The sequence below is a fragment of the Chrysochloris asiatica genome, unplaced genomic scaffold, assembly GCF_000296735.1.
Source record: "Chrysochloris asiatica unplaced genomic scaffold, ChrAsi1.0 scaffold00262, whole genome shotgun sequence".
Classification (NCBI taxonomy): domain Eukaryota; kingdom Metazoa; phylum Chordata; class Mammalia; order Afrosoricida; family Chrysochloridae; genus Chrysochloris; species Chrysochloris asiatica.
In genome coordinates, this window is record NW_006408780.1 from 424,357 (window position 1) to 436,077 (window position 11,721).

At 47.9% G+C, this 11,721-nt stretch overlaps 1 protein-coding gene across 1 annotated transcript in view; it reads right to left on the reverse strand.

Moving 5' to 3' along the window:
* LOC102824676 (plectin-like) overlaps nucleotides 1-11,721 on the reverse strand; it is a 70,906-nt gene that overhangs the window by 16,155 nt on the left and 43,030 nt on the right. Inside the window, exons 6-11 of the mRNA XM_006874121.1 lie at nucleotides 7,244-7,324; nucleotides 6,753-6,802; nucleotides 5,841-5,862; nucleotides 5,619-5,687; nucleotides 5,327-5,415; nucleotides 4,083-4,287 (exon numbers count right to left, since the gene is read on the reverse strand). Coding sequence (XP_006874183.1) covers nucleotides 4,083-4,287; nucleotides 5,327-5,415; nucleotides 5,619-5,687; nucleotides 5,841-5,862; nucleotides 6,753-6,802; nucleotides 7,244-7,324 — 516 coding nt within the window. The remainder of the gene's footprint in view (nucleotides 1-4,082; nucleotides 4,288-5,326; nucleotides 5,416-5,618; nucleotides 5,688-5,840; nucleotides 5,863-6,752; nucleotides 6,803-7,243; nucleotides 7,325-11,721) is intronic.

Here is an 11,721-nt window from a genome sequence, read left to right on the forward strand (position 1 = left end):
TCTTGGAAGGGGGTCTGCGTTGAGAGGACCTGGCCACTTGCCTTGATGTTTCCTAGGGAAGCGATTTGTTTGTTCTTGTAGTAACAGTCCATCTGCCTCCATTTTTCCTGCAGGTCTTTCTTTCAAGAAGTATCTTTTATTCTTCTAGCCGCTCCAGGCTGGTCTGCTCATTCTTTCAAGTGGAGATTTCTCATCTCTGGAGATCTGGATGTGGTTCCGGTTTCTACCTATAGTTTTATGTATTGCAGAGGCTCTGCATGAAGCGAGGCTATAAATCTTTATGGAAGCAGAAAGCCTCATCTTTCTCCCTTGGAGCAGCTGGTAGTTTCGAACTGCTGACCTTGTGGTTTGCAGCCCGATTTGTAACCACTACGCTACCAGAGCTCCTTTATAGTCTTTAAAACCCCCCACCAAATGAGTAGGTCATTGTTGTTAGGTGCTGTTGAGTTGGTTGTGACTCATAGTGAACCATTCTTATAACTAGGTTTATTAGGTTTGAGCCCACTGTTTCTGCCATAGTATAAATCCATCTCACTTGGGGTCTTCCTTTTTCCTATGACCCTCACTTTTCCGAGCATGATGTCCTTCTCTAAAGACTCGTCCTTTCTGACAACGTGTCCAAAGTATGAGAGATAAAGCCTTACCATCCTCACTTCAAAGGAGCATTCTGGCTGTACATCTTCAAAGACAGATTAGTTTGTTCTCTGGCATTCCATGGTACTTTCAATATTCTTTGCCAGCACCGTAATTCAAATGCATCTATTCTTGTAAGGTCTTCCTTATTTGTTGTCCATCTTTCACAAGCATATAAGGCCACTGAAAATACCATGGCTTGGGTCAGGTGCACTTTCAGCTCACTGATGCCTTGGATGTCAATCTTTATGCATTTCATTTCAGTTTTTTAGAAGTTTTTATTGTGAATTGAGTGATAGTTTACATGGGAGAACATCGGTTTTAACACTGACCATTTCTTTGCAATGATTACAATCTCCTCCATGCATCATCACTCAACAGTATTTGCTTCTATTCCTCCTGTGTTTTGTTGTTTTTGTTTCTGGATATACACAAAAACACTCAGGAATATATAATCATTTAAATAACCAAAGGGTACATTACGCAAGTCTGCCTTCTGGCTGCCAGCACATAGCACCTCTCTTCCCATAAGTCTAGAGTTCTCAGCTGCTCTCTCTCACCATGTCATCATTTCTGCCTCTATGTCTGGTGTTGCTGCTTCTCTGGTTAGGGTCCCACCTTCCGCTCATGCTCTTCTCCCTTGATGGTCTCAGGGTCCTCTGCTCCTGGGCTGTAAGATTAACTACTCCCACCCCCCCCACCACCACACACACATCTCTGTTACAAAACTTCTACCTTTACAGTTGTGACAATCACAATTAGTCATGATAACAGTTATTCACTATTCAATCATAAGAATCTTATCCCTGTCTCCTTTCACCAGACTCATCTAGACAAGATGAAAACTATTCAGCACGGATTCTACCTTCCCCCACATACTCTTAAACTAAACTCCCTCTTGAAAACTTGTAAGCCAGTCACTTTGTGCCTTACAGCCTCCCACCCCATTTTAGGGAGCCAATGTCTAAGATGGCCATCCCTATCAACTCTGGGTACCGAGGGGATGGGGATGATCCTTGATGTGCAAATTCCTTCCCTCTCAGTTGGTATTTTGAGCTACTACATCCATAAGTATAGATCAAGTTCATCAAATTGCATTCCATTTCATTTTTAACAACTTTGAATTTTCCTAGATTCATACTTTGTACATTCCACATTCTGATTATCAGTGGAAATTTGCAGATGTTCCTTCTCATTTTGACTTGTGCTTCAGCAGCAAGTGAAGGTCCTGAACGGTTTGCTCCATCGACAGCATTAAGATCAACTCTATTTTGAGGCGGGAACTCTTCCCCGGCCATATTTTGAGTGTCTTCTAACCTGAAGAACTCATCTCCCTGCACTACATCCGTCAATTCATAAGGTCTTCTGTGGCTAACCTTTCAGAAGTGGTTTGTCTCTCCTTCTTCCTAGTCTGTCTTAGTCTGGAAACTCCAACAAAATCTGCCTGCCATGGGTGACTTTGCTAGTATTTAAAGAGAAAAAAAAGTGAAGCCACCAATATTTTAAATACCAGCAGGGTCACCCATAGTGGGTAGGTTTCATCAGAGCTTCCAGTCTAAGACAGACTGGGAAGTAGGAGAGTTGGACCACTTCTAAATGGCTAGTTCCTGAAGACCTTATGGATAGCAAGAGAACATTTTCTGATATACTGCTGAAAGACAAGCCTCACAGGTAGCCAGGCTCTCAAAACATGACTGGAAAAGAGCTGACTCCTCAAAGTAGGCTTGACCTTAATCCAGGCAGGATAGCTTCTAGCATCACAACACACAAACCACCACAGTAGCACAAACTGACAGAGGAGTGGTGGAATGACTAGGTAGGGCTATGCAGATGTGAGGTGTTCGTGGCCCACCAAGGGGACTGGATAGCTTGTTAATAATGTGAATAAGGCATATGGAACGCGTGTGGAGGGGTGTTGTTGTTAAGGGCCATTGAATCAGTTCTGTTTCATAGTGACCCTGAATAGAGTTTACAAGGAGTGGCTGGTGGGTTTGAATTGTTGACCTTGTGGTTAGCAGTCTAGTGCTTATCCTAGGACTTGCATGGGGTTTTGTTGTTGTTGTTGTTAGGTGCCATCAAGTCATTACTGACCCGTAGCGACATTATGCATAGCAGAACGAAACACTGCCCAATCCTGGGACAGCCTCACTACTGTTGTCACGCTTGAGTTCATCGATGCTGCCACTTGGCCAATCCATCTCACTGGGGTCTTCCTCTTTTTCACTGACCCTCCACCTTACCAAACATGATATCCTTCTCCAGTGACTGGTCCCTCCTGACAATATGTCCAAAGTTGCAAATAAGGGATATGGAACCCTAACATGGGGATTGATCAAGTTTGTTATCCATTAGGTTTAAAATGAGCCATCTCAGAGGCAGAAAAGGGCATCTCATTACCATAAAGCAAGAAAAGCCCGGAGTAAATAAAGCACAACCTTTAGACCTCTGTGTTGGACCTGCTGGATCCAGCAGACAGCGAGATGTGACACCAGAGAAAAGGAGACGGCAGAAAAGCTACAGCAGCGAATGTCAACAGAAGCAGGAGACCGGCAGGAGACAAGAGCGGCAGCTTGCAGCCAGAATGCTCCTTAGAAGCCTGGATGGTGAGACTTCGTCTTTCAAACTTTGGACATGTTATCAGGAGGGACCAGTCATTGGAGGAGGCCATCATACTTGGCAAAGTTAAGGGGTCAGTGATAAAGAAGACCCCCAATAAGATGGACCGACACAGTGGCTACCACAACGGGCTAAAACACAGATAGCGCCGGACCAGGTACTCTTTTGCTCTGTTATACATGGGGTCATGATGAGGTGGTCCCAACCAAAAGGAAGGAAAAGGCAAGCTTAAACTGAATACAAAAGGATACAGACACAAATGAGCCTTCACAAGAAATTAACCACCTGTGCTTTAGTGTGTCCCTGGCTGTCTGTCCTCAGAGGAATGCAGTCACAGGACCGACAGCCACACATCTGAGCTGAGGAGGTCCAGCGGGCTCCCTCCTCAACCAGGTCAGTGTGAGGCTCACTGGGAAGACCAGCGCCCACCTGGGCCGACTGTCTTCAGAGCACTACTAATTAGTAAAGTGGGCCTCCACAAACCTTTCAGAATGAGAGGACGCCACACCTAAACATGTCAGCTTCTGGAACTTTTTTCCAGAACCATAAATATTCCCTGAGGAACACCCAGGTGTGTATGGACCAACCAACTCTGCCGGTGGGGAACAGCAGTGCAACAGAGGCCAGAAGTGCTGGTCAGAAGGTACACTCAGTCTAACTGATTCAGGCGGGACAAGGAATCTATTGTTGCTCTCCGAGTCTCTGGAGGAAATGACCCCGGGGTCAACCTGCAAGCTAGCGACCACAGCTGCCCAGGCTTGAGCATTTGGCTTCCCTGGGGGCCTCGGCTCAGAGGTCAGACAGCTGAGTGGCCCAGTGCACTGCCCCCTCACCTCCTCCTTCTTCTGGTCCACCTTCTGCTTGTTGTCCCGCCTGAGGTTCTGCCGGGCTAGGATGGCCTCCTCGTGGCTCAGCTTCCCCTGCAGTCTCCGGCACTCCTTTGCGGCCAGCTGCTCCTCCTGGTCCTTCTCCTGCATCTTCTTCTGCCACTCAAGGAACTCGGAGAAGTCCCCCGCCCCATCCACAAGCTTGTCAACCCTGGAGAAGAGGGCCCAGCGGCATGACATGGTGCTGTCCCTGTGGTCAGGGCTTGCGTTTGCCTAGGGAGCCCTGCCAGGCCTTCACAGGTGTGGGCTTCCTGCCTCCTCACCCACCCTCACCGCCCATTGTCACCATTCCTTCATCCACCACCCCTCTGTCGGCTCAGCTTTCCATCTACCACCCCTGTGTCAACTCGTCTGCCGTTCCTCACACAGTGTCTGTCCATCCATCAGCTCGTGCCCATTCATTATCTCTGTTGACCCATCTGTCCACTATCATCACACTTTCCACCCATCTGTCCATCTGCCATCCTTCTTTCCACCTGTTTGTTCATCCACTACCCCTCTGCTCGGCCTTCTATCCATCCACCATTCCTGTCTACCTATTTCCCTATCCATATTCCTCCGTCCATCTCTCTATCCACTCATCTGCCCATCCACCATGTCTTTGTCCATCATCTGTCCCTCTTTCTACCCACTCATCTGTCCATCAACATCCCTCTGCCCACCATCTTTCCATCTCTCTAACCACTCCTATGTCAATCCATACCTCTGTGTCTACCCACCATTCCTCTGTCCATCCACTACATCTGCCCACCTGCTAGCCCAGTGTCCATCGCCACCCCTAGCCACCCAGCTTCCTGCCACAACCAATGCACAGAGATGGCCTGGGTGTGCTCCGGGGTTTGGGAAGAGGTTCTCCACAGTGCCCCTCTGGGGCAGGATTTTTGCAGGGCAGATATTGGCTCAGTCTCCAGCCCCGGTCCATCGCCTGCACTGAGCTGGACCATCTCTGTGAAATACACATGGGACTCTGGCCCTGTCCGGCTTGGCATCCCCACCCTCGCAGGATCACAGTCTCTGAACCCTCTTTGTGCTCTGTGCCTTCTCTCGGTCTGTCAAATTCCTGCTCCCACCGCCTCTGGAATCCCCCCATCGCCAGCACCACCACCACCACCACATATGGGTTGTGAGCAGCTGCCCAAGGTACAGCAGCCCCCAGGGAGGGTCCTGGCCTCACTCGATCACAGCCCCACCTCTGCAGTTCTTTCTCCACCTGCCGCTGGTACAGAGCCCCTTCTCGTAAGATGGCCGTGGTGTTCAGCTTGACTGGGCTATTGCTGGGCTGTGGGAGAGCACAGGAGCTGACTGTCTAGTTCCTGCCCTCCACGTCTGCCCTCTGCAAGTGGTAGACCTGACGTGGGAGCCTCAGGTTCCCCATCCCCAACTATCCAGGCTCAGAGCAAAACAGGCACATAGGTGGGCACTGGGGGAGAAGGGTATGGACCCAGCGCCCACAGCCACCTGGATGGTCTATGTGTCCCTTACCTTGTAGAAGGTCAGTTTGGGTGTCCTGCGGATCCGGGGTGGCGCTTGGAACTGAGGCCTTTTGGAGCCCTGCAGGGTCAGAGTAGAGACGGCAGCCTGGCATCTGTGCCCGACAGGAGCCCCCAAACCTCAGCAGAGTGAGTGGCAGGCTGAGTAATCCCAGGGGCCTGATCACTCTTCTGTCCTGACTCAGCCACACTCCAGCGTTCCTATCCCACCCACCTGCACATGGTCCCAACAGCCTCTGCATCTTGCTGCAGTGGTGACCTGCCAGAAGGGGAGCAGTGAAATGGCAGGGCTCGCTGGACTCAGGCTAAGGTTCTGCCATGTCTATCCCTGCCCTGTTTACACCTATCCCCATCTACACCTGCGTCTGTCTGCATCTACCTACCTCTCCATCTCCACCATCTCCACCTGCTCACCTCTGGGCCTGTCCCCACCTACACCTGCCTGCCTCTGCACCTACCCTACTTACTCCTACCTACCTCTTCACCTAGCCTCACCTATACCTGCCATATCTACACCTGACCCCATCTACAAAAGAGCTCTGGTAGTGTAGTGGTTATGAGTCAGGCTGCGAACCTCAAGGTCAGCAGTTCGAAACTACCAGCGGTTCCACAGGAGAAAGATGAGGCTTTCTGCTCCCGTAAAGATTTACAGCCTTGGAAATGCTATGCAGGGTCGCTATGAGTTGGAAGCGACTCCACGGCACATAACGACCACCACCCCATCTACACCTGCCCACTTCTTCACCTGCCCCCATTTATACCTGGTACATCTAAACCTGCCACCTCTACAGTTGTTCCTTTTACACCTCTATACCTGCACCTGTCTACAGGTGTCTATCAACCTCTACACCGCCCACCTCTATACCTGCCCCCATCTATACCTGCACCTGTCTACAGGTATCTATCCACCTCTACACCTGTCTGCCTTTATACCTGTCCCATCTACACCTGCCTTCACCTACCCTGCCCACTGTACTATCCCATCATCACTGGACACTTGCCCCTCAGTGGTCCCTGATGGTGGATGTGGCTTCTGAAGAACTGTTGTAAAACGTGAGGGCCTGCTCCTGCCTGCAGGTCCCCGTGGAGGCCCGGGCTTACCTGCTTCAGGGGTTCCTCCCGGGACCTGGGCGTGGCACAGTGGAGCTCCTTCACATTTGCCTTCAGCAGACGTTCCTGCAGAGACACAAGGTGCGGCCTCACTCTAGGGGATGAAGACACCAACCAGCTCTTCCTCCTTCCCTGGTGGTCCTTGTCATCCACCCTCTTCCCTCTCTGCAGTCCCTCTTCTTCCCCCATCAGCTTCCACACCTCGTCCCTGCTCCCTTCCTGTCCTCCCTTGTCTGCCTCCTCCTCCTCCCCACCTCACCCCCTTCTCCATCGCCCATGAAGCCTTCAGCACAGAGGCCCTCTGCTCTGTGATGCTGTGGGGATTTGATAGTCCTGGGGAAGTGGGGGGGGGGGGCGGCTGAGAGTCCAGTTGCATTATGGGTGATCTGACCCATGACCTCATTCCACCCTGAGGACAATCAGCTGGGCAGCCAGGGTGGGTGCTCCTACCCACCCACCCCAGCCCCAAGATGGTGGTCTGAAAAGGCAGGGCCACGTGTGACTCACCTCGGCCTTCCGGCGGTTATACCTCTTAATGATCTCAAGCAGCTGCTGCTCCTTGGGCAGCTCATAGGTGCTCTTCGGGATCTGTGGGGTGGTGAGACAAAGAGCCCAGAGTCAGACAGCTGCAGACGGAGGGGTGTCTAGAATACTGGGACTAGTGTCCAGTTGGTGTTGGGCAGGGGAAAGGTGGTGCCCAGTGCTACCTCAGGTTCAGCCAGGGAGGAGGTAAATGTACCGTCTGAGCTATAGAAAAAGCATGTCTGGCATGGGAGCCGCTGAGCTTGGACCTGAATCAACAAGGTATCGATGGATCATCGAGTGGTGGAGGGAAGGGAAGCCCATCTGACCAGCAGTGGGTACAGGGGTTTGGGGCTCAGCATGAGATGGGGGGACTGGATAATGAGTGAGAAGGAAAGACAGCTCATGGGAAAGATGGGCCCAAAGTAAGTGACTGGGCAAAGGAGGGGGAAGAGTGGCTGATGGGGAGGGGAGTGCCGTGGACTCTGAAGGGAAGGAGTCCCTAACTTAATACTACAGAGATGGGGACAGCCTGAGACATGTCCACTGAGGACACCCCTGGGAGGACCTTATTAGCCTAGGCAGGAGTCTTGTCCATGGAGGAATGGGTGGGAGCCAGTCTGGATACCCTGAACTCCAGAATTCTATTATCCATTCTCCTATCGCCTTTCCCACCTGCAAATCTGGTGGGCATTACAAACTCAACATCCAAACCAGAATCCCTCACCTTCCATCCCTCAGTCTCCTCACCCTGACTGCTGACCATTCCTTCCTTGCACCCACTTGAGTCTTTGGAATTGCCCTTACTGTCTCTCTGTCTCAAACACCCACATCCATCTGCAAATCCTGCCCACCTGCTTCCAAACATCTCCAGAAATCACCTGTCATCACCCTTCCCTAGCCCTGCAGCCTGACTCTGTCTGTAAGCCTACATTGTACAATGTTCCCTTGGGTGCTGGTGATCCAATCCCTCTACTTCACCTCTAGCTTCCTCACTCTACTCTGGCCTTCTGGCTGACCTCACTTGGGCAAGTCTCCGCCCTAGGACATTTGCTCATGCTGGGCCCTTTACTGTAACACTCTTCCCCCAGACGGTCCCATGGCTCACATGCTCATCTTTTCCATTTCTTTACTCCAAAAGCATTGATCAGGGAGACCTTTCCTGGTCACTTGATATCCAGAATCAAAACTCCCATCCATTCATCATCCACCTACCATTCCATCCATCACCCATTTATTCATTTACATAATCATCCATTCATTCACCATCCATTTACCATTCCATCCAATATCCATTCGTTCATCCATGCACTCATTCATCCATCCATCTACTCATCCATCCACCATCTCTCTACCCTTCCATCCATCCATCTATCATCCATTCATCCACCCAAGCAAATAAAATTTTGATAAAGATAATCCCAAAACAGCTGTAATAGTACATTGACAAGGTATTGCCAAAGATTCAAGCCAGATTCAGATGAGGATGTGGAACAAGGGATGTCACTGCTAATGTCAGATGGATCTTGGCTGAAAGTAGAGAGTACGAGAAAGATGTTGACCTGTGCTTTATTGACTGTGCAAAGGCTATCGACTATGTTGATCATGACAAGCTATGAACAACATTGCAGAGAATTAATTGTGCTCAGGAGGAACCTGTACATAGAGCAAGAGGCAGTTCGAACAGAACAAGGGGACACCGAATGGTTTAAAATTAGGAAAGGTGTGAAGGTGTGTGTCAGAGTTATATTCTTTCTTTCTTTTTTTTTACTTTTCATTTGCTTTCTTTAATCATAATTAGGTTGGTTTTATTTTCACATGTTTTAGGGCAAATTAGGAGTTCTGGTGTGGTGCTGTGGCTTAATGTACCAGACTGCAAAGTCAGTTTAAACAGCAAGGTCGGTGGTGCAAGCTCACCAGCCACTTCTTGGAAACCCTGTACAGGGTCGCTGTGGGTTAGACCCAACTCGACGTCACTTAACAAGAAGAACAGGGTCATTTATGTTGCATTTTTTGAGAACGGTCTCTTTATGCTCTTTGTCTGTTCATGCATATTTCTTGAATTGCCATTACTGTTTCTTTTCCTTCCCTTTTCTTATTTACATTTAAATCTTGGGTTCATTTGGACCTTGTTCTAGTGTACATGCTTTGTGTGTACAGTTGATAGTAGGAATCAAACTTGGTATTTTTTTTTTTAGATTGCAATCCAGTAGTTCAAAGTCTTCTTGACTTGTCAGCAAGGGCTAACTAGAGATGTCATTTTTATCATGTGTTAACATAATGTCCCTGGTTTGAGTTCTGGATTTTCTAGTCTCTTCCATTGATCTCGTTTTTTAATCAAGTACCAATGGTGGTAGTGGTTATGTGCCGTGGAGTCAATTCCAACTCATAGCAACCCTGCATAGGGTTTCCGAGGCTGTAAATCTCCAGAGTTGTATTCTTTCATCATACTTATTCAATCTGTATGCTGAGCAAATAATCCAAGATGCTAGATTGTATGAAGAAGAATGTGACATCAGGATTGGAAGAAGACTCATTAACAACCTGTAATATGCAGATGATAGAACCTTGCTTGCTGATAGTGAAGAGGACTTGATGTCCTTACTGATGAAGATCAAAGATCACAGTCATCAGATGGGCTACACCTCAATGTAAAGAAACAAAAATTCTCACCACTAGACCAATAAATAACATAATGATAACTGGAGAAAAAAAAATTAAATTGTCAAAGACTTCATTTTGCTTGGATCCACCACCAACACTCATAGAAGCAGCAGTCAAGAGATCAAATAACACACTGCATTAGGTCAATCTGCTATACAGACCTCTATAAAAAGCAAAGATGTCAATTTGAGGACTAAGGTATGCCTGACTCAAGCCATGCTATTTTCAATAGCCTCATATGCATGTGAAAATTGCACAATGAATAAGGAAGACCATAGAAGAATTGATGCATTTGAGTTATGGTGTTGGAGAATAAAATTAAAAGTACCATGAACTGCCAAAAGATAAAACAAATCTTTGTTTGAAGAACAGCAAGAATGCTCCTTAGAAGCCAGGATGGTGAGACTTTGTCTCTTATAGTTCGGATATATTATTGGGAGTGGCCGATCTTTGGAGAAGGACATCATACCCAACTAGTAAAGTGGATGATCAATGCAAATGAGCAAGACTCGCCCCCACTCCCAACCCCACCCATGAGAGGGAATAGCACAATGTCAGCAGCAATGGACTCAATCCTAAGAGTGATTATGAAGTTGGTTCAGGACTAGGCAGTGTTTTATTCTGTTGTGCATAAGGTCACTACGAGTTAGAACAGACTTGATGGCACCTAATAAAACAAAAAGCATTCCATCAATTCATCTACCCATTTACCAACCCAATCATCCATCTATTCATCCACCATTCTATCCATCTAACCACCTTTCTATCCACCCATTCATTCATTCAATTCATCCATCTACCATTCCATCCCTCCATCTGTCTATCCATCCATTTATCTATTCATCCAGCCAACCATCCATCCATCCATCATTCCATCTATCTATCATTTCATCATTCCATGAATCCATCCAACCCATTCATCTATCCAACAAGTATTTACCAAGGGCTTGCTCTGAGCCAGAACTGTGCCAGGCATTGGGAATATGGGGTAAATAAGATGGACAACCATCACTGTGTCTGTCAGTTTGTTGTACTGTGGTGGCTTGTGAGTTTCTGTGATTCTGGAAGCTATGCCACGGGTATTTTAAATACCAGCAGGATCACCCATGGTGGACAGGTTTCAGATGAGCTTCCAGATGAAGACAGACTAGGAAGAAGAAGAGATGAACTACTTCCAAATATTTAATCAATGAAAACCTTATGAATAGCAGAGAAACACTGTCAGATATAGTACTGGAAAATGAGCCCCACAGGTTGGAAGGCACTCAAAATGCAACTGGGGAAGAGAAGCCTCCCCAAAGTAGAGTTGACCGTGATAATGCCAATGGAGTAAAGCTCATGGGAGAAAAGCCCATGGGACCTTCATTTACTGATGGGACACAACTCAAAATGAAGAGAAACAGCTGGAACATGGAATGTATGAAGTATGAATCTAGGAAAATTGGAAATTGTCAATAAGGAAATGGAACACATGAACATGGATACCTTAGACATTGCTGAGCTGAAATGGACTGGTATTGGCCATTTTGAATCTGACAACTACATGGTTTACTATGCATGGAATGATAAATTGAAGAGGAATGGTGTTGCATTCATTGTCAAAAAGAACATATCAAGATCTGTCATGAGGTACAATGCTGTCTGTGATAGGCTAATATCCATGTGCCTACAGGGAGCTCTGGTAGTGTAGTGGTTACAAATCAGGCTGCGAGCCACAAGGTCAGCAGTTTGAAACTACCAGCTGTTCCGCAGGAGAAAGATGAGGCTTTCTGCTCCTGTAAAGATTTACAGCCTCAGAA